The sequence below is a fragment of the Chelmon rostratus genome, chromosome 4 (genome assembly GCF_017976325.1).
Source record: "Chelmon rostratus isolate fCheRos1 chromosome 4, fCheRos1.pri, whole genome shotgun sequence".
Classification (NCBI taxonomy): Eukaryota; Metazoa; Chordata; class Actinopteri; order Chaetodontiformes; family Chaetodontidae; genus Chelmon; species Chelmon rostratus.
The window spans coordinates 8,174,476-8,197,694 of record NC_055661.1 but is presented as its reverse complement, the minus strand read 5'-3'; the positions used below and the strand labels follow the sequence as shown (position 1 = coordinate 8,197,694).

At 41.0% G+C, this 23,219-nt stretch overlaps 2 protein-coding genes across 2 annotated transcripts; both read left to right on the top strand.

Moving 5' to 3' along the window:
* The first annotated feature begins 7,985 nt into the window (after positions 1 to 7,985).
* Positions 7,986 to 9,447, top strand: LOC121605381 (trace amine-associated receptor 13c-like). The gene is made up of 2 exons (XM_041935270.1): positions 7,986 to 8,140; positions 8,637 to 9,447. The coding sequence occupies exons 1-2, from the start codon at positions 7,986 to 7,988 to the stop codon at positions 9,445 to 9,447; spliced, it is 966 nt and encodes a 321-aa protein (XP_041791204.1).
* A 6,986-nt stretch (positions 9,448 to 16,433) lies between these two features.
* Positions 16,434 to 17,736, top strand: LOC121605380 (trace amine-associated receptor 13c-like). Its single transcript, XM_041935269.1, has 2 exons — positions 16,434 to 16,600; positions 16,926 to 17,736. The coding sequence occupies exons 1-2, from the start codon at positions 16,434 to 16,436 to the stop codon at positions 17,734 to 17,736; spliced, it is 978 nt and encodes a 325-aa protein (XP_041791203.1).
* Positions 17,737 to 23,219: the final 5,483 nt, after the last annotated feature.

The window sequence follows — 23,219 nt, the reverse complement described above, 5'->3', positions numbered from 1 at the left end:
GGCTTATCTCAACTTTCTGTACAGTATATTGCTTATCTGATAAGCAATATACTGTATAGAAAGTGACTAATCAGAGGACAGAAAAAAGAAACATTTTCAGGATGTAAACCGTCTACCTTTGAAACAACCTCTGCCAGAGAAGATGGAATTATAACACCCTTGGTTTGGAAAAGCTGCTGAATATTCACTTTCCCACAGTGTACTTCAAAGCAGTCCTCAACAATGAATGAGGTACAGGAGTAGTGTTATTTTAGGTAGCTTAATTCTATTTTTTTATCTCACTATTTTTTATCTCACTATTTTTTTCTAATATTGTTTTTTTATATTTTATATTGGATTTTTACCTCCTGGTTTATAAACAGTCTTTACATTGTATTTGAAAATTGTACTTATTTTACATGCCCTTATGTTTCCACCCTTCAAGCTGCTGGAACTGTAAATTTCTCTTTGGAGATTAATAAAGTATCTATCTATCTATCTATCTATCTATCTATCTATCTAGTCTTAATATTGGATAGACCTGTGTTAACAATAATTATTCTCATGATTGGGACAGTGTCACACCGAGGTGAGGTCTGTCTTGTCATGGGGTTTTTTGTTGTGTCATTTCCTGTTTTATTTGAAGGTCTAATTCTCCTCTCGTTTCAGAGCACTTGCCCTTCCTCATCCGAGCCTGTCTTCTCCCTTGCCCGTACCACAGCCACAATTACTGTCCGTAAGCTCTTGATTCCTCTTCATGAGTGTTTTTTGTTTGTAATTTTGATAACTTAGTGTTTGGTTTATTTTCTCTGTTTTCATCTTTGCCGAATTGTTTTCCTATTTATAGAGTGATTTTCTGTTGTAGTAGTTTTGTTTCCAGTTCCTCCATTATTTCGGAGTGTATTTTGAGTTCAGTGTTTTCTTTACCTAGTCTCGTTTTGTCATTTCCGTTTTCATAGCCGTTTGAGTTTTCCTCCTTCAAGAGTGTCTTTTGTTTCTAGTTTTCATAGCCATAGAGTTTCTTCGTTATTCCTCTGAGTGAGTGTTTTCTGTTCTTTGTTATTTTTCTTATTATAGATATTATTATTGATATAGCTATTTGCCTAGAATAATTTCATAGCCGGTTTGTTTAACCCTTCGCGAATTGGTTCTTGAGTGTTACAATAAACTACTGTGTGAACTGATCTCTGCGTCTGAGTCCTCTTCTGAGTCCCGGCCTGACAGACAGAAGTAGTTGCCCTCATCCACAAGCTTGTTGTCAGAAGAAACAAAGATTGTAGTTTATTCTCATGGTCAAGTTATCAAATCAAATATGATGCTGAAACACATTTCTGTGAAAATGTTGCTGTAATATATAAGACCAAATGAATGTTTTCATCATGTGACTGTAGGGTAACAAAAAAGTCACCTTGATGTATTACAGTTTTTCTCAATCGCTTTGGTGCTTTTCTCACATCACTCTTAACATTTGAACAACAGTTAGCTCATTTCTCAAAACAATTAGTGCAAACTGCAAAACCTAGTAGATAACCTCCAAAAGCACATCACTTTCTAAATATGGATAGTCCATCCAGTCCATGTCGATGAAACTGCCAGTGTCATCAAAATGAGAAGTCTTGACACCATCGTGTATGAAGATAGTCAAATGGCTTTGTCATGTTTTTATTCTCTCAGTGTTTTCCAATGCCAAAAAAGGTCAGAACTCGGTGACACTACCTGAAAATGCTCAAGACAGCACTCTACACTACTTGTACCACCATTTGAAAACAACAGTAAAGTTACACATTGCTGCAGTTAGGGGAGTAAATGAGTACAAGACACTGAATATGTACGTTTCACATTTTTACTGTATATGTGCTTTGCAATTCTACAGCATTGGGCCAAATAAAAACACACTGCAGTCACTTGTTTCGTACAAACATAAGAAACACCCTTTTGGTAGAGCTGTGCACAAATGCGAACAATATAACAGTACATATTGTAACTGAAGACAGGTAAATCATTCTGGCACATCCAGACGTTACTGTCTGTCTGGCCACATATTTTCATCTACATCACAATGGATATCATCCCTTACAATGCAGCGAGAAAAGTATCTCCTAGAGTGGCAATTCCACCCTCTGCATGACTCTGCTGTGATGTTGTCACATGCCGCATCCATGGCTGCTAGCAGGGCCACTTGCACATGTGGACGCCGGTCTGAAACCTTCCACCTCCAGGAAGAGAAAAACACCGCTATCGGATTAAGGAATGGGGAGTAGGGAGGGAGATATTCGACCAGCATCCTGTCATATGCTGCAAACCACTGTCTGACCAGATGTGAGTGGTGAAAACGGACATTATCCCACACAACAACGTACTTGTTGAGTTGGCCTCCACCCCTCTCATTCTGAGGGACTATGTCCCTGTAAAGAGTGACTAAAAAGTCAGCAGATGTTGTGTATTATATGAACCAAGAAGGGGGATATGGATGAGGACGCCAATGTCTGAGACGGCTGCACACATTGTAACCCTCCCTCCGCGTTGTCTTAGGACATTAGTGGTTGCTCTCTGTCCAGTGTAACTTCTGCCTTTGGCCAGATTGACATGACATAAGCAAATGATAATGTTTAAAACAGCAGAGAATTGTATGAAAGCAACTGATACATGTCCAAAAACATTTGCAATTGCTTCAGAGGATGGAGAAATTGCTACTATGATGTGCCTAAATGACTAAATGTTGTGGAGGTTGAACTAAGAGTTATGATAATTGTCATTCTGATCTGAGAAAAGCACCAAAGCGACTGAGAAAAACTGTAATTTGTGTTTTTTGGACACCTACAGGGCTCTGTGTCAATGTGTCATGATGGTTTTATTTTTGTATGCTCTGAATATTGGTAGACTCTGGTCTTTTTTTCACCTCAACCAGTCCTGATAAAGATTCTATTTGTGTGAAATTTAAGGTACGAGCAAAACATTTAGGTACAACACTGCCTCAGACAGGAAGACTATGAGGCATGTTCTATAAAAGCTCTGTTGTTACCCAAACAGGGGCTGGCTGCTGCAGGCCATACTTTTTATTCCCAGTAAGAAAAGGGAAATTAGTAACATACAAAAAGCTCCTGCCATGGTCAAACACATCTAACAATCACAGACCATCTGGTATCCGTCTCAGTAATCTCGAATGTTCAGCCACAGTCAGTCTCCTCTCCTGTCACAGAATCCCTACAGCTGAAATGAGCTCTTTTTAATGTCCGATCATTGGCTAAGAAATCCTTTTTCATGAATGATCTGATAAGTGAAAATTGTACATTTTATCAGTAAGAGAAAACAGGAAAGGAGGACGCAGTGCAGCCATTTTTCTAAACAGTTTGTGTGTAATGACATTGACCTGAGTGAATTTACATCATTCAAATATCTTGTACTTGAGTTCAAAGCAGAATTATCAGTACTCATCATGACTCATGTTCAGTGTTTTTGCAGGAGTTCTCAGAGCTGATTGTGCTCCCGATTACATCAGCATTTCTGCTGATGTAATCGGGAGTGAGCTCAGTAAACCCTGTAAAAAAGATGTAATCATGGGAAAATTCTCCTGTATTACATTATCTGTGTCCAGGTTGGGGTCACAGGGGAACAGGGATTGTACCCAAATGCACACACGAGGGAGGGCTTGTGCAATTTAATGAATTTATTCACTAAAATAAAGAAAAAACAGGTTGGCAGGCAAGAATCTAACAAAAGTCAAAAGTCCAAAGAAGTAACAAAAAAATCCTTAAAGGAGCCCGAATCAAAAAATGAGAAACAACGCAAAGTCCAAAAACACATCCACAAGGAGAATCAGAAATCCAAAATTCAGGGAACAAACAAAGGTCCAGGGAAAAACAAAACAAATCTCCAAAATCACAGGAAACACTGAGGAAACACACTGGTATTTGGGCTGGACACAGGAAACGAAGACAACGACCAGACAGGGGGTGCATCTCATTTCTCAAAATTGTCGTTTCCTCGCTTCTTGATCCTCACTTGAACCGGAAGTACTTCTTGCCAGCCGTCCCAAAGCGCAAATTGCGGCTCTGAAGAGTGAGGATCGAGGAGCAAGGAGGGCTCTCGGAGGAGTCATTGAGCGAGGATACATGAGTGCATCCTACCTGTCTGTCAACTGAACGGTATGAAGACTCCGCCCCCACAGCTGTCACACTTGAACGAGGTGGAGGAGACAGTGCGCTAGTGTAAGTATCCCGCAGTGAATGTTTGTAATTCAGAGGAGCCTGACTGAACGCTACGTTCTCCAAAGAGCGATAATACAAGAACATGAGGATCCGTCATGTTTCAATCAAGTAAGAGGTAATGTATAGTAAGCAGGGACGATAGGAACCTGCTCACTATTATCCCGCTTAGAACTCGGTTCCCTACTACATCGTTCAATAAAGTAACACAAAATGATTTTGTGTGATTAAAACATATTTTATTGGTTTAAAATGAGCCTACTCTCGTCTGTTGCCACTCTCAGTGCGCAGCGGCTCTGAAAGTAAACACGTACAATGCCTAGCAACCGCCCCTCACTGTGCGCAGGCAGGAAAACTTATTTCTTTACAGTTATTCAGCGACATCATGTCAAATGTGGAGAAGTGACAGGAAATTCCAGACCTAAGAGAGACGTAGCTGTAGACAGTTTGGTTTACCGCTGTTATTTTGAACTGATGGATAAAAGTACTGCAGCAGCTGATTTAGGCGTTCAGCGTCATACATTAAAACATCTGTCTTCAGTTTTGTCTCCACTAAGCAGTCTTTAATCTACAACCTGTTTTGTTATGTTATAAATCTCACTAACACTAACACATCGGCCTCTCGTCACTTGTTCTGCATATTATCTGGCTTGTCGGTTGCCTTCACTGACAGCTCTGAAACGTGTCTCACTGAACAGGGACAGAAGACACAGCGAGGCTGATAAAGTTCAGGTCAGAAAATGACCGCCTTTTCAACGGGAAGAGGTGTCCAGCCAAGAATGAAGTCATTAATTCTCATGCGCGTTAATAAAGGTGTTTCATATTTATTTGCTAGTGCTGGAGACTTGGATGCAATTTTGAGAAATGGGATGTACCCAAAGACTGAGGGAAAAACACTGACTTAAATAAAAAGGAGAGGACAACTAATGAGACACAGGTGAAACAAATCACAAAGATGACACAAAATAGTGATTAGAACATATTTTATTGATTTAAAATGAGCCTACTCTCGTCTGTCACTGCTGCCCAGCAACCGCCCCTCACTGTGCGCAGGCCAGCAGGCAGGATAACTTATTTCTTTACAGTTATTTAGCGTTATCATGTCAAATGTGGAGAAGTGACAGGATATCCCAGACCTGAGAGAGACATAGCTGGCGACAGAGTTTGGTTATTACTTTGTACTACATCAGTGACGTGTGGTGAGGTTCATGGCTGGTAAGGTACTGACATCATTAGTCAGATTTACTAACATATGAACCCTACAAAGTAGCTTATTCAACATTTGATTGGAAGCAGTTTACGTGTTTTGTTTAAAATTTCATATCAGCATTCTTTACATATACAAACTGTAGCAGAGAAAAAAACACATTTAATTAAAAAAAACATTAATGTAAACGTTTCCTACCTTTACTTATAAATGTCCATGAGCGTCCATTTCTTCTGAAGAAAAGCATCTCCAGCGTCAAAAAAAGCTGCGTCAGAAATTTGCAAATCCTAGGAAACGTTGCAGCTGATTCCTGGTCTCCAGGATTGGCCATTCTTTTACAGCAGTCAGTTTTAGTGGATCCATCTGAATCTGGCCTTGAGAGATGACATAGCCCAGGAAAGAGACAGTTGAAACATAGAATTCACACTTTTCTGCTTTTACAAAGAGCCTCCAGTGCTCCAGTTGATCTGGGGATTATGCAACTTTAGCCAAGGGAAACCTTAAACAACTACAGGATTTGAATGTTCCATTAAATGAAACGTTAATCTAATTAGTCTCTTGGTGATTGCCAGCAATAATCAAAGTTATAGGAACAGTCTTTTATCAACTTTGGCCAAGGGCAAGCCATTCAGGGATTGAGCCTTCACAGGTGTTTCTAAAGGGACCAGAGGGATCTGGAGCTGTTCAGTGAGTCTACACAAAAGATTTCTCCAAGTTTACCCAGGTTGTCCTGACCAGAGATGAGCGGGCTTCAACAGTGGCAGATGTATTAATTAAAGAGTGGTTCTACAATGACGGTGTGCTGCACTCTGCACTCTTGGCTGCACTCTGACCAGGGTCTCCAAAAGGTTATGTTCAGTTACAACACAACACCCCACCAAACCACAGGTCAGCCTCCCTTCTTGTTGATATTTGGCCATGAACCTCAGCTGCCAGTAGACTTCCTGCTAGGCCGGGTGGATGAGCCAACTGCAGGTGAATTCTGCGACTGGGTCCGGGAGCATCAGCGACAATGGCAGGTGGCAGCAGAGCATGCCCGGGAAAGGATGAAGCAGGCTATAGTCCAGCAGTAAGAGAGAGCAGACAAACAGACCCAAGAAGAGGTGTTAGCAGCAGGACAACATGTCTACCTTTTGCGACCACTCCCACAGAGAGAGGAATAACATCCAGAATGCCTGGGCTCCTGAAGTTTTCCTGGTGGTGAAACCCCCTGAGGAAGGAGTTGGAGTGTATGCTGTTGCCCTGCAACAACTGAAGTTATGTTCATCTTTCCACGCTCAAACCTTTACTTGTCTTTGGTGAACCTCCTATTCGTGCAGCTAGGCCTAACTCAACTACAACAAGCCTTGACACTGAGAGTGGTCTGTGGGTGGCGGTCAGACATGTATCCAGACCAAAGGACACACACACACACAGAGTAATTTCTGCTGCTCGTCTGTGCTGTTTCGGTGATGGATTCGTGATGGATTCATATTAGCATTTGCTATAATACACAGTGGGTTGTAAACCCAAGATAAGTCCAGCCGCCGGACCCGTGTCTGTTCACCCTCGCGCACCTGCTCCCCACAGACTAACATTACCTCCCTGATCTCCCATCACCTTCTCTCTCCTCCGCTCAACGCGGGCAGTATGTCTTGCGTGATTGCGCGAATGTAAACTTTCAGTGTTAGCGGCTGTTGGTCCCTGAGCAACATCACCGTCCACAGCCAACTCTAGCCCTAATTCTCTCGTTTCTTGTCCCCCTTTTAAAAGCTTAATCATTTTTTTCTTGTTCACCTGTGTGATCTTCCTCTCTTTTTCTTTTTTCTTTTCTTTTCTGTGCACCCGATTTATGATGACTCACCATGTTTAGAGTTTATAACAATGACAAACTTACGTAAATTTCCCGCTTCAGGGCACATATGTAGCATAGCCTTAAGTGCGCCAGAGGTCAAACCATTCTCTGCTAAGATGGGGGGTAGGGGTGTTGTGCAAAAAAGGAAAATATATATATTTGAAATATTTAATATGTTTTTTAAGTATATGTTGAGTAGAAAATAATATTTAATTCATCAGGCAATGATTTAATTAAAAAGAAATATGTAAATGTAAAGTAAAATAAACTGAGGGTCACTGACGGGCTTGCTCTGAATACATCTTGAGGCAAGTTCTTTGAGTATGCATCTCTGCTTATATGTTGATGTACTTCACACACACACACACACACACATATTTGTGTGTGTATATATATATATATATATATATATATATATATATATATATATATATATATACACACATATATATATATGCACATATATATGTATCAAGATGACAAAGAATAAAAACAGGGAATCATTGTAGTGGTTGTCTGAAGGAGGGAGATAGATGTGGGGGGGGGGTTATTGTAAAGATGATGATTTGAAGCTGGGGAATAAACAAGCTGTTGGGAGGAAGTATGTGGACAAGACGAAGAGAGGGAGAGCGGTGATGGGCAACAGGAATGATGATACTAATCCAGAAGAGATAAATATCTCATCTCATGAATAAGTCAATCAGAGAGCTGCTAGACCTCAGCAGCTCTCTGCTCAGATCCACAGTCGCTATCTCTGATGATGGAGTCACTGGAAGCAGCTGAACTCTGCATTCCTCCCCTCAACACCTCGCCTGTTACTCCCAAGGACATGTTCATCAAAACACTGCTGTGCTGTATCACTCTGCTCACTGTGACACTCAACTTGTTGGTCGTCATCTCCATCTCCCACTTCAGGCACAGTCACTGTTCTTGAAATATAACAGCTGATAGTGTGTTTGAGTTTAATTCATGGATGGAAGCTTTGTTTATTGTACTGTTGTAGCCTAAAAAGAGACTTCTTCTCTTAGTCCTCACTCTAAACAAGGTTTTTGACTGTGTTTTTAAAAAGCTGAGACAAGCCAGAGATGTCAGTACTTTCAGTTAAAAGTGAAAATGTCATTCTTCATTGGGCTTTTTTGTGCAACCCTGTCACAACTGCATTAATCATGATAAAAATAGACCTAGGAAAACCACCAAACTGCAGTTGTATTCAGTTCATAAACTTTGGAACTGAGTGATATTATAGAGCTTTGTGTGGCATGTCCGATACACAGAGTTTATTTTTCATATTTCTGTGTCTATAAAGGTATAATTTAATTTTCCATATTCTGTCTGTATTCTCACAATGATTGCTGTGATTTTAAATGATTTGCTCTGAATATGAGGCACTAATCATAATCTCCGTCTCCAGGCAGCTCCAGACCCCCACCAATCTCATCCTCCTCTCCCTGGCTGTGTCTGACTTACTGGTGGGTCTTGCAGTGATGCCATCTGCAATCATCCTGCAGTCCTGCTGGTTTCTGGATAAAATCTCATGTACCCTTTTGTACCTGTCCAGCTTCATCCTCACCTCTGCCTCTGTTGGGAACATGGTGCTCATATCTGTGGACCGCTATGTGGCTATTTGTTACCCTCTGCGCTATTCATCCATGATAACAAGAAGCAGAGTTAAAATCTGTGTATCTCTGTGTTGGATCTCTTCTGTTATCTACAACGTTATAATACTGAAAGATTACTTGTCACAAATAAATTTGTCTAATTCCTGCTCTCAAAGATGTGTAGTTATTATAAACTACATTTCAGGGGCAGTAGACTTATTTCTCACCTTTTTGGGCCCTGTTACTGTGATCATAGTTCTCTATGTGAGAGTGTTTTTGGTGGCTGTGTCACAGGCACGTGTCATGAGATCTCAGATTTCAGCTGTCAAATCAAACACTGTGACTGTGAAGAAATCAGAGATGAGAGCTGCTAGAACTCTTGGTATTATCCTTCTTGTGTTTATACTTTGTCTCTGTCCATACTACATTCCTTCTATAACAGGACAGGACAACACAGGTGGTGTAGAGTCATCAGCTGAACTTTGGCTGTTGTATTGTAACTCCAGTTTTAATCCTCTGATCTATGCCTTTTTCTACCCCTGGTTTAGAAAATCAGTTAAACTCATTGTCAGCCTTCAGATGCTGCAGCCAGGTTCCCGAGAGGCCAACATCATGTTGAGATAAGCAATATACTGTACAGAAAGTGACGAAACACAGGACAGAAAAAAGAAACATTTCAGGATGTAAACCACTCTACCTTTGAAACAACCTGGAAAAGCTTCCAATCTTATTCAGTTTCCCACAGTGTACTTCAAAGCAGTCCTCCATAATGAATGATGTACAGGAGTAGTCTTAATATTGGATAGAAACAAAGAAAAGCTGACCTCATGTGGCATAAATTGATTAAATAGCCAACCACAGTAGATGCCAAAATGAAATGAGTTGAGGCCTGTGTTAGCAATAATTATTCTCTGTGATGCTGTGCTCTATCCAGACTGTCCAAAACACAGACAGAAGGCATGATTTGGAACAGAAGTCGTTGCCCTCATCCACAAGCTTGTTGTCAGACAAACAAAGATTGTTGTTTATTCTCATGGTCAAGTTATCAAATCAAATATGATGCTGAAACACATTGTTGAAATTGTTGCTGTAATAAAAAAGACCAAATGAATAGTTTCACCATGTGACTGTAGGGTGACAACGACAAAAAATAAAAAGTCATCTTGATGTATTAATTAGTGTTTTGTTTTTTGTCCCTGACACCTGCAGGGCTCTGTGTCAATGTGTCCTCAAATATTAAATAATGACAGTTAAAATAGTGCACTTCGTCATTTCCATGCACAAAAAGCATCCAAATATCTGAAGAGCTCATTTTAAAATAACAGAAAAGATAGAATGTACTTTTGTGATGTGTTCATCGTCAGGGGCAGGGGTCTGTAACCTTTACCACTCAAAGAGCCATTTGGACCCGTTTTCCACAGTAAAGAAAACACTGGGAGCCCAAAACTCCCTTTGACATTTAAAATGAAATAACACTGCATATAATGTTTTTTGTTTTTTTTGCCTCCATGCTATGTATAAACAAACTATAGTATGTTGCATGTGTTGTTGCATTGCAACACACTATAGTTGCAGAGAAAATGAAACAAAAACATTTTGAACTCAGAATTAAAGACATTTGGTTGAAGGATACTTTCAAGTAAAATACTCAATGCCTATTTGAGTCCTTCTTGTATTTCTCAAAAAAAATTATCTACCAGCAGCAAACCAAAAATGCCGTCCACTCTCTGCCTGCCGTCATCCTTTTACTGCCGCATGCAGTCAGCTGTCAACCTGAATCACAAAAGGACTATTTCACTGAACAATGAAAAAATATGAATACATGCTAAATAATAGACAATTAAAATATTAATCAAATGTGGTTAATGTGATTTCTGCTTCTAAACCTCAGGGCACAGCGTCTGCACATCAAGGCTGTGCGCAGTCACCTGCATCTGCACAGAGGATCATAAACTGTCATCTGTGAGGCGTGCACTAGGTTTGTTTCAAAATGAACAAACTAAAATAAAATACATTTTAATTAAATGCTAATTATTTTCAGGAGCCGCATCCTGAGGGATGAAAGAGCCAAATGTGGCTCCGGAGCCACAGATTGGTGACCCCTGGTCAGGGGGATGGGAAATTCCCCTTTTAATATCTAACCCTCACCCAGGCACTGACAGATAAATGTTTAACATTAATTTTAACCGGTAGCAGTTCTCCGTTTCCCATATCATATCCCTTTTCTGCTGGCGACAACTTATGGGACAGATATGCGCAGGGGTGGATTCTGTTGTTCTGCTCCGATCGTTGGGACAGCACTGCTCCAATCCCCTCATTAGAAGCATCCACTTCTACCATGAATTGCCTTCACGGGTCCAGAACGGTGACCACTGGTGCGGTGGTGAATGCTGTCCTTAGGCACTGGAACGCCGTCTGCCACAGGAAACCATTGAAAGACAGACTTGGAAGAAGTGGGAGCATGGAAGGGAGCGGCTACAGAACTGAAGTTTCTAATAAACTTCCTAGAAATTGGTGAACTCCAGAAACTGTTGTAGTTTCTTCCGATTTGTGGGAATAGGCCAATTTGCCACAGCTCCCACCTTCTCTGGGGCGTCTGTGGCTCAGGAGGTAGAGGGATTGTCCACCTATCAGAAGGTTGGTGGTTGGTGGTCCCTGGCCTACGTGTCGAAGTATCCTGGAGCAAGATACTGAGCCCCAAGTTGCACCCGATGCTGTGCATTGGTGTGTGAATGTGTTAATGCTTGTATGCTTGTAATGAGCAGGTGGCCTAGCTACCATGTGTGAATGGGTGAATGCAGGCTTGTGTTGTATTCGCTTGGAGTGGTCGGAAGACTAGAAAAGCGATATATAAATATAGTTCATTTACCATCTGTATTTTGTTGGAATGAAACTGTCTGTGAATGAAACTCACACTTCTCCACTTTGACATATAGGTGGCGTTTCAACAGGAGAGTCAAGACTTGGCGAACATGGTTTTGGTGGGAGTTTAAGGCTGGAGAAAAAAATCAAAATATCGTCAAGATATACATAAACAAAGTCATTTAGAAACTCCCTCAGTACATCATTCACATATCCCTGAAACTACTGGAGCATTGGTCAGACCAAATGGTAATACTAAATACTCATAATGTATTAAACCCTGTTTTCCACTCATCCCCCTGTCGAATGTGGATCAAGTGGTAGGCGTTTCTTAGGTCCAGCTTGGTGAACCAGTGATCCTGCTGCAAGAGTTCAAATGCTGATGACATGACTGGTAATGGATAGCGATTTTTAATAGTGATTTCATTTAGTGGACTGTAATCAATGAAAGGTCAGAGCGAAACAACTTTTTTCCCTACATAAAAGACCTGCCTCAGCGGGAGAGGGGTGGATGATACCAGCCTTCAGTGATGCCTGAATATACTCATCCATTGCCTTGCGTTCTGGGCCGGAAAGGGAGTAAAGTCTGCCTTTGTTATGGGAGCTCCTGGCAGCAGCTCAATGGCACAGTCCGAGGATCTATGAGGAGGTAAGGATGTGGCTTTCTTTGTTCTTTGTTCTTCTTCTTTGTTAAATACCTCTTTCAGATCTCAATAACATTGTGGCACCTGGGCCAAGTCAGGATACCGGTCCGTCTCTGCTCATAGTGGCAAAGTCGGTTCAGGTTCTTTAACCTTCAAACTGCGTAAAGATTCAGAAGGACAGTTAGTTATACAATCCCTTCCCCACCCCACCCCAGGATTTTCCCCATCTCCCAGTTTATATACGGGTTATTTTTTCTGAGCCAGGAATAACCTAGAATGAGTGCATGTTGCACTAACTCGAACAAGTGGAAAACCACAGTCTCATGGTGGTTTGCCTCCATAGTCATTTAACATGGCTCTGTACAATAGGTGACTTGGAAAATAAAGCACCCTTTATGAGCACTGGCGTTTATGGGGTGAGAAAGCTTCTAAAGCCCTATCTGATTGTCCCTGGCTATTTGCCAGTCCATGAAATTGCCATCAGCCCCAGAGTCTATCAATGCCTCGAGTTCCACCAACTTATTATTTAAGCATATTGTTACCTTAGATAAGGTACGAGGAGGATTCTGCTCGACCGGCATTCAGCTCACCAACGCCCTCCTCTTGGTTGGTGAGATCCCTCTTTTACCTGACAGTCCGCTACTTGGTGTCAATGCTCCCTGCAGTAGAAGCAAGCCCTCTCCCTTAAGTGACGGTGCCTTTCCTCAGGGTTTAGCTTGGCTCTTCCTATCTGCATGGGCTCCTGCAGATGCGTCTTGACACAACACAGATTCTCTCGACCACACGGCTGTGGCCCACACCGCTGCCCTTCCAGAGAGGTGAGAAATCATGAAAGCCACTTTTGCTTGCCGTGGTGGCTCGACCGGAGAATCTGTGGCATTTGGCTGAATGGGATTAATTATGTGGCTGTTCATGCGCTGGAACTTTTCAGTGAGTAGATGAATTTGAATCATTATCGTTCTCTGGAGTTCAATTTGTCAGTCTGAGAGGTCTTCTACGCCGTGCTGAATGCTCCGGATCCTCATGTTGGTGGAGGAGGCTTCCCTGAGCGGTCAGGGTGTTCTTCAGGTCACTGGAGTCGGCTGAGTACAATCTGGCCACAGTTTTGGCCTTGTTTGGCCAGATTGTACTATCACAAGTTCTCAGGCACAAGGTTCTGGACACAAATGCACGACTCTTTACACCAAGGTTGGGAAAAAGGCTCAAAGCTGGTTTTATTAACAAAAATGCTCTCAGGAAATATAACGAAGAACAAAAGGTGCTTGGTGATCAAAAAGACAAACAAAAGACACAAAGGTTATTCACAATTCTCAAAAACTCGGAAACTCAAAAGACTGGCAAGGTACGCTAGGTTTTAGCAAGGTAACAAAGCAGGACTGACAAGGATCACAGGGTTCACAAGACAATCTGGCACAGGACAGGGGAAATGCAGACAATATAGACACAAGGTAACAAAGAACAGGTGGAGACAATCAGGGCGGGGCAGACAATCAGACAGGCGAGAAGAACACCAGGAAGTCAAGGGTCTGAAGCGAGAGGAAAGTTAGGGTTTCACAATAAAACAGGAAGTACTTGACAAAACTTAACGCCAGTGAAACATCTCAACAGACACGACGAGACATAAAGTGTTCACTGTGAAAGTGAACAGTTCAAGTTCAAGAACAAGTTTGTCTGGATTGCAGAGAGGCAAACCTTTCATTGATGGCTTTCCATCTATAAATGGCATTGGGCCTTTTTTGTGTATATTTTCCTTTTGTGTATGGTATTAAATGATGCTTGACACATATTTTTGGATGTCCTGAATGTTAGAAGACTCTGGTGTTTTATTCCCTCAACCAGTACTGCTAAAAATTCTGTTTGTGTGAAATTTAAGGTAAGAGCAAAACATTTAGGTACAACATTGTCTCACACAGGAAGACTATGAGGCATGTTCTATAAAAGCTCTGTTGTTACCCAAACAGGGGTGGCTGCTGCAGGCCGTGCAGCTTTGGAGATCATGTGTCTGAGAAACATGACATCTGTTTTGGGGTTGCAGGGAGCTGCTTTGGTCCATTACTGTTCTCACCAAACATGCTTCCACTTGGTGGCATCATTAGAGAGCACAATGTATGTCTCTATAGTTATGCAGATGACACACAACCGTACATCTGTGCTGAACCAAATGACGATGCAGCTAGAGACTCCATTCCTAATTGTCTTTTGTAAATAAATAAATTTATGAGCAATAATTTCTTGAAGTTAAATGAGGACCAAAATGAAATCCGACTAGTCGGCCCTAAAACAAGAACAGATATGCAGTTGAATAATCGAAAAACAGATGCTGAAAAACTGATTAATGCCTCTATTTCAAGCCGAGGCTTCAGCTCATTTAAAACTCTGCAGCTCCACTATTAACCAGAACCAAGAGGAGAGAGCACATTAGTCCAGATTTAGCTGCTCTACACTGGCTTCCTGCAACATTTAGAATTGATTTCAAGGTCCTTCTCCTTGTACACAAAGCCATTAAGGGACTGGGACCAAGGTACATTGCTAACTTCCTCGTTTATTATTTTTTCAAGAACACTGTGATCATTTGCTGCTGGTCAAATGGAGGTTTCAGGCAACAGCTAAAAACGTGTCTCTTCACTTTAGCCTTTTGCTAACTATCGTTGCTTCCTGATAAAGGTCTGGAACTTGTTTGCTTTGCCTCGCACTTATGCACTGCTTCTCTTAAAATGTTTTGTATTTTACTTGATTTTATGCATCCTATGTAAACTATTTTGACCTTCATTTTATTTATTTTTTTATTCTGTGATTCGATGCTTGATCCTTAATTCTATTTTCATCCTTGTTCTATACAAATCTAGTTTATTATTATTCTTACATCTGACCAGCCTCTTTAGTGGCCTGGCTAAAAATTAAACCAAATGGAATAAAAAAGTTGACATGTTAAGCGCTTTAATTGAAACTCACACAGCTTTGAATATCAGAGCTCAGTGGCATGATGTTGTTCCAATAGTGTTGTTGGACTGACGTTTAATGCAGTTCTAGCCTAAAGGTGTTCTTTAATTTAACTGCAGCATCATATGTCACCAGATAATGTTTTTTCAGAGTACATTTTAGCTGACCTACTTTTTACTGTTATCTGAATACATCTTTACACAATTATTTTTCAGTGAGTATAATCTCGCACTCTTTCCATTTCTGCATATCAATATATTTTATGCTGAACGATATCTCAGTCTCATACAGATCTGAAATGATCATCACATGATGTGCTCTTGAATATCGTCATTACAAAAATGGCATCTATCCGAGCATACAACATCAATTCCAAAAAGTTGTGAAGCTGTGTGAAACGTCAATAAAAAAGGAATGCAACCATTTGCCCCTGTAGTAATCGCCTTTATACAATCATGTGTTCACAAAGTGATGAACCTCGCTCCATCCTTGCTTGTAAACGACTGAGCCTTTCAAGGATGCCCTTTTCATACCCAATCATGACGCTGCCACCTATTACCAATCAACCTGTTTACCTGTGGAATGATCCAAACAGGTGTTTTTGGAGCATTCTACAACTTTCCCAGTCTTTTGTTGCTCCTGTCCAAACTTGTTTTAAATTTGCGGCTGGTTTCAAATTCAGAAAAAGCAAATAATATATAATTCAATGAAGTTTACAAGATTAATGAAGTTGATGAAAACATTCAATATATTGTCTTTGTACTGTTTTCAGTTGAGTATACAGTATTTTAAAAAGATCAGCAAAGTATCACATTCAGTTTTATCAATGTTTGACACAGCGTCCCAACATTTCTAGAATTAGGGTTTTGATGTATCATTGGCAATGTAAAATACAATGTCTGACAGATATGGACGAAGCAATAACGACAAAGAATTACAGAGAAGGAAAAAATGGTACGACAATGTCCATGACAACAAAGGACAACAAAGGAGTGGGGGACTGAGTGTATTTGTATTTGATGATTTAGAACTGTGGAAGAAAAAAGCTGTTTGGAGGAAGTGTGTGGAGAAGATGAAGAGAGGGAGAGAGCTGATAGGCAACAAGAATGATGATGGTAATCCAGAAGTGACAACTATCTTATCTCATTCTCACTATCTCTGATGATGGAGTCACTGGAAGCAGCTGAACTCTGTATTCCTTCCCTCAACACCTCCTGCAGGTCAATGCCTGTTACTCCCAAGGACATGTTCATCAAAACCCTGCTGTGCTGTATCACTCTGCTCACTGTGACACTCAACTTGTTGGTCATCATCTCCATCTCCCACTTCAGGCACAGTCACTGTTCTTGAAATATAACAGCTGATAGTGTGTTTGAGTTTAATTCATGGATGGAAGCTTTGTTTATTGTACTGTTCTAGTCTAACAAGACAACTTCTTCTCTTAGTCCTCACTCTAAACAAGGCTTTTAACTATGTTTTTAAAAAGCTGAGACAAGCCAGAGATGTCAGTACTTTGCGTTGTAAGTAAAAATGTCATTCTCATTGGGCTTTTCTGTACTGTACAGTACACTGTGCAGTAGTATTTACTTCATAAACCGTGGAGTTAAGTGATATTATACAGCTTTATGTGGCACTTATCATAATCTCCTCCTCCAGGCAGCTCCAGACAACCACCAATCTCATCCTTCTCTCCCTGGCTGTGTCTGACTTGCTGGTGGGTCTTGCAGTGATGCCACCTGCAATCATTCTGCAGTCCTGTCGTTTTTTGGATAAAATCTCATGTACCCTTTTGTACCTGTCTAGCTTCATCCTCACCTCTGCCTCTGTTGGGAACATGGTGCTCATATCTGTGGACCGCTATGTGGCTATTTGTTACCCTCTGCGCTATTCATCCATGATAACACCAAGCAGAGTTCAAATCTGTGTATCTTTGTGTTGGAGCTCTTCTGTTATCTACAACGTTATAATACTGAAAGATTCCTTGTCACAAATATATTTGTCTAATTCCTGCTTTCAAGAATGTACAGTTGTCATAAACTACATTTCAGGGGCAGTAGACTTATTTCTCACCTTTTTGGGCCCTGTTACTGTGATCATAGTTCTCTATGTGAGAGTGTTTGTGGTGGCTGTGTCACAGGCACGTGTCATGAGATCTCAGATTTCAGCTGTCACATCAAACACTGTGACTGTGAAGAAATCAGAGATGAGAGCTGCTGGAACTCTTGGTATTATCCTTCTTGTGTTTATACTTTGTCTCTGTCCATACTACATTCCTTCTATAACAGGACAGGCCACCACAGATGGTGTAGAGTCATCAGCTGAACTTTGGCTGTTCTATTGTAACTCCACTTTTAATCCTCTGATCTATGCCTTTTTCTACCCCTGGTTTAGAAAATCAGTTAAACTCATTGTCAGCCTTCAGATGCTGCAGCCAGGTTCCCGAGAGGCCAACATCATGTTGAGATAAGCAATATACTGTACAGAAAGTGACGAAACACAGGACAGAAAAAAGAAACATTTTCAGGATGGAAACCACTCTACCTTTGAAACAACCTCTGCCAGAGAAGATGGAATTATAACCCTTAACCCTTGGTTTGGAAAAGCTGCTGAATATTCACTTTCCCACAGTGTACTTCAAAAAAGTCCTCCATAATGAATGAGGTGCAGGAGTAGTCTTAATATTGGATAGAAACAAAGAAAAACTGACCTCATGTGGCATAAATTGATTAAATAGCCAAACAGAGTAGATGCCAAAACGAAATGAGTTGAGGCCAGTGTTAATAATAATTATTCTCTGTGATGCTGTGCTCGTTCCAGAGTGTCCAAAACGCAGACAGAAGGCATGATTTGGAACAGAAGTCGTTGCCCTCATCCACAAGCTTGTTGTCAGAACAAAGATTGTAGTTTATTCTCATGCTCAAGTTATCAAATCAAATATGATGCTGTAACACATTGCTGTGAAATTGTTGCTGTAATATAAAAGGCCAAATGAATATTTTCACATGTGACTGTAGGGTGACAAAGACAACTAGACAATTCCGGTGCCGCCGAAATTTTGACAGTGGCTTGAGGGGACTGCTGGTGTTATCTATACCACTGTTTCTCAAGCCTGGTCCTAGAGTACGACTGCTCTGCATGTTTTAGATGTATCCCTGCTCTTTACTTTACAATGTAAAACATGATCAAAATGAGGTAGCTACCTCCATGAGATCATGCAGAGGTCTTACCTGTTTGAGCAATGTTTTTATATTTCATTTTAAGCTGCTGCCAAGTGCGCTTCTCCCCCGCGGGATTGCACCTAAATGAAATGAATTAATAGGCAACCATTCAAGCGGTTTTGCCCTGTAATATTATTGTGATTTCAAAGGACTACATTTATACTCACGCATTGACCCGAGCAGCAATGTTCTCCCACGCCGTCTCCCTCTCCTTCGCAGCTGCAGCGGTGTTGGACTTCCGTCTAAAAACGTGTTCATATTCGCTGTATGAGCGCATTAAAATGTCTAATTTCCAGTGGCGTGAAGTAGGCAGCCTTCCGCTTCCCCGTTGCCATGGTGACTCCTCAAATCGGGGTTCCATCTATGCTGTCTTTTTTAAGTTGCGGTGCATGCGCTTAACTCGAGGTGAACCTACTCTGAGTTAATCAAACTAACTCAAATCTGCTGTTGTGGAATCGAAAACTCAGAGTTTCCTATCTCAGAGTAGATCAACTCAGAGTTCAGGGTTACACTCAGAGTTTGTTGAACCTGCTTTGTGAAACGGACCCCAGGATTGAGAAACACTGATCTATACTAAACATTCAGTAGTCACAGTTTCAGTTCAAGATAACTCTCCCTTGTTTTAACTAGTTAAAACATAATTGAAGGTCACTTCAAGGGACAATATACATACTTACCTGCCGTGTCTCGAGCCACAAATGCATTTTTTTTTTCAACAGGGAAGTGCCTGTAGCCAATCAGATGTATTGGCATATTTCAATAAAATTATTCATTATCAAACCATGGTATATGTATCAATATCTACTAGTGTTGTCATGATACCAACATGTATTTCAATACTTTGTGATACTTTTCAAAAAAAAAGAAAAAAAAAATGTAATTATTGGTTGAGACAGATAACCTAAAACATATTTTCATTAGATACAGCCTGTCTTAAGTCGGACCAAAGTCTTTAAATGGTATGTTATGGTATGTATCTTTATAACATATTAAATGGCTAAATTTATATGTAAAAGTTTGCTACTTCATAAAGATCATGTGTGTGTGCATTTACTGCCCTGGAAAAAAAATTAAGGGGCCACTTCAACTTTATTGGAAATCAGCATGTCTACATGTATGGCAAAACGTTTAAAAATTACTGTAAGAATATTAATATAATAGGCCTAATATAAAATAATATAAATGGGCTATTTAAACCAGAGAATGTGGTAGCTAATTGCAGTGCAGCTTCATTTTTTTCCCATTTTTTTCTGTACTTTTGTGGAAAGTGAAGGGGGCTGGAGTTGCTGCTTTTAGCTCTGAATGTGGCTTTTTTTCATGGCTATACATATAAGTTAGGCTTACATATAAGTCTGTGTCTGTCTTAACTGTGTGTGTGTGTGTGTGTGCGTGTGTGTGTGTGTGTGCTTAAACTATCCATATATACAGTATATATACTGTCCGAGGTTTTTTGAGCCCAGCCCAACCTGCAATACTGAAGCTGAGTTCAGTTGCTTATTGGACAGAGGTTGTTTTCAAACAATGCTCTTGTTTTGACATGCTTGTTTAGGGGGCACCTTTGATCTTAAAGGATAACTTTCGTTTTTTACAACCTGGACTTTATTTGTAGCATTAAATACGACCATTTACTCACTCAGACAACTTTGGTGGCATTTGGAGTCGTTTTGAAGAAATTAGCCCCAGAGGAGCGGCGCGTATATCCGTATAATGCGAGTAATTGGGGCACCCGTGCGTAGCCTCTATAAACGCATAATCTGCGGTGAAACTCGTTCATATTCCAATATTTTTTTATGATATGCTGGCGCTATTCCCCTCTGAGCCCGTGGTGGCATGTTATCAACATCCAGTGTCTCTAGACAACTACTTGTGACGTGGATGACGTCCTTTTCGAGCGCCGCGCGCTGCGAGCAACCAGCCACAACACGGCTAACTCTGCGGCGGTCGGCTAGTTTAGCTGTAGTTTGCACAGTTCACAAAATGTATGAATATTTTTCCGACTCTGAGGTGGTGGACGATGACTTTGTTTACGATGGACGTCCTTACCGTTTTGAGCCAGAGTGCACGGACGAGGAGCTCGTTGAAAGGAGGACGCGGAGGCAGAGAGAGGAACAGCTGGCCAAACAACAACAAACGGCTGCGCGTCCACGAGTAGACGGTAACTGGTGGTGTTCTTGTGGACAATGTTCATCGATGACAACAGAGGAGGATGTGTCAATAAACGTCTGTATCACAACACTGGAGGATTTCCGCGCAATGATAAACCGGGCTGTGGTGGAGATGTTTTTTCGTGTCCCTAAAGTGAACTGGAAGACCCAGCCAAAGCCTGAGGGACCAAATGGGCAACTTTCGATTGAGTAAGTAGCTTACACACATGTATAGATTGTTTATTTGCCTTGGTTTTGTTTGCCAGAAGTTTATCATTGCGCGGAAATCCTCCAGTGTTGCGATACAGACATTTATTGACACATCCAGACTCGTATCTCCTGGCCGCAAGTCCCACTCTGAGCAACAGAGGCATTCCTCCTCTGTTGTCATCGATGAACGGAATATAAAAAATAAGAAGAAAAAACGCGAGAGATTACAATACTCCCCTCTATAGCTCTTTGAGCTATGAAGGCGAGTGGCTCGTGCATTGCCTCGTGCCACTAAAAATAAAAAGTCATCTTGATGTACTAATTTGTGTTTTGTTTTTATTCCCTGACACCTACAGGGCTCTGTGTCAATGTGTCCTCAAATGCTAAATAATGACAGTTAAAATAATGCACTTGTTCACTCCAAACACAAAAAGCATCCAAATATCTGAAGAGCTCATTTCGAAATAACAGAAAAGTATAATGTACTTTTGTGATGTGTGCATAGTCAGTGGGGGTGGGAAATTCCCCTTTTAATATCTAACCATCACCCAGGCACCCACAGATAAATGTTTAACATCACCAGCCACTTACAGTTTTTCTCAGTCGCTTTGGAGCATTTTTCAAAACACTTCGTACAAATAGCAAAACACCATGGATGACCTGCAAAAGCCAGTCTCTTGCTCAAAATCCTTAGTTCATCTCTCAAAAGTAAATATCTGTGTCAATGAACATGTCAGTGCCTCAGAAAGTCCACATTTCACATTAATATTTTCACTGTTTCTACTGTACAGAAAGGAAAAGACAGCACTGGATAGCACAAAGAAAAAAAAACAAAAAAAACAAAGTAGAAGATGTAAACATAGGACAATCTCCTCAGAAAACTGTACATGCAGTGCTGTAGGAATTACAGTGCAGTCTTCCTACACCTCCTGACGTTCGTCTTTGTTCGGCCACAAATTCTCATCCGCATCACTACGAATATCTTCTTTCGCGATGCAGCGTGGGACGAATCTTTTCGAGTGTCTTATCCAGCCTCTGCAGGCATCTGCCATGATGTTGTCACATGCTGCATCCATGGCAGCCAGAAGGGTCATCTGTGTATGTGGCTGGTGATCCTATACCTTCCATCTCGATGCTGAGAAAAATTCCTCAATGGGGTTGAGGAACGGGGGAGTAGGGTGGAAGGAACTCCATCAGCATCCTGTTGTGGGTCGAAAACCACTGCCTAATGATGTTGGAGTGATGGAAACTGACGTTGTCCTAAACTATCACATACTTTGGCAAGTCATCTCCAGTCTGACCCCTCTCTTTTTCAGGGATGAGATCCCTGTAGAGAGTGTCTATAAAGATGATAAGACGCTCTATATCGTATGGCCCAATGATGGGAATATGCGTTAGCACACCGTTCTCAGAGATAGCAGCACCCATGGTTATGTTCCCGCCCCGCTGGCCTGGCACATCGATTGTAGCTCTGTGGCCGATGATATTTCGACCACATCTTCTGCGTTTCGTCAGGCTGAAGCCAAGCTCATCCATGAAGATGAAGTTGTGCTGGGGTTCACTTGCTTCCAGCTCCATTATACGCTACATCCAGAGGACACAAATTGAGTTTTATGAATTACATGTGTCTTCATTTTGGACAAGATGCAGTTACATCAAATGTGTACAGCACATATTGAATCTCCTTTTCTACAGCCTAAGCAATTGTGTAAAGCTCACACTTAGTGTACTGTATATCACTATACAATGTTGTATTGTTTACTGTCAGTTACTGCATGTTCATACATTTACCTGTACATACTGGTAACGCAGCTCCTTCACTCTATCACCATTTCTTTCAAATGGAGCAGTGTACAGATGCTCCATATTCATTTGGTTTCTCTTCTTCACCCTGTCAATGGTTGAGATGCTGACGGTTTGAATGTTTTCAAAGATGTTGTTGCCCTCTATAATGGCACTCTGTATCTCCCTCAGTCTTATGGCGTTGTTTTCTACAACCATGGTGCAAATAGCCTCCTCCTGTTCAGGTGAGAAAAGGGGCCCTCTGCCACTCCTGTGAAGTTGTCTTGCAGTCCTATGTGGAAAAAATATAGTAATGCAAAACACAAAATTGAGTAAGATAAAAAGTCACTGTATAAAGCATACTTACTATATATTGTAAAATGCAAGTGGAATACTGTAATATTGTATGAAGCATTATCAATCACATTTATTTCTAGAGCACATTTACTGTAAAAACAACTGTTTAGCTGTGCTAAACCAAAGTGCTGTACATGACAAAAAGGCATCACATAAAACAAGCATAAAATAATCAAATTTGGATGTACAATTTCAAGCTCTGGCGAATGCAAGTGAGAAAAAATATGTTTTTAGAGCTG

Bases quoted from the DNA above. Each gene is read 5' to 3' on its own strand.
- LOC121605381 (XM_041935270.1), top strand. From the start codon at position 7,986: ATGGAGTCACTGGAAGCAGCTGAACTCTGCATTCCTCCCCTCAACACC. The intron at 8,141-8,636 runs GCACAGTCACTG...CTCCGTCTCCAG, and splicing joins ATCTCCATCTCCCACTTCAG to GCAGCTCCAGACCCCCACCA.
- LOC121605380 (XM_041935269.1), top strand. From the start codon at position 16,434: ATGGAGTCACTGGAAGCAGCTGAACTCTGTATTCCTTCCCTCAACACC. The intron at 16,601-16,925 runs GCACAGTCACTG...CTCCTCCTCCAG, and splicing joins ATCTCCATCTCCCACTTCAG to GCAGCTCCAGACAACCACCA.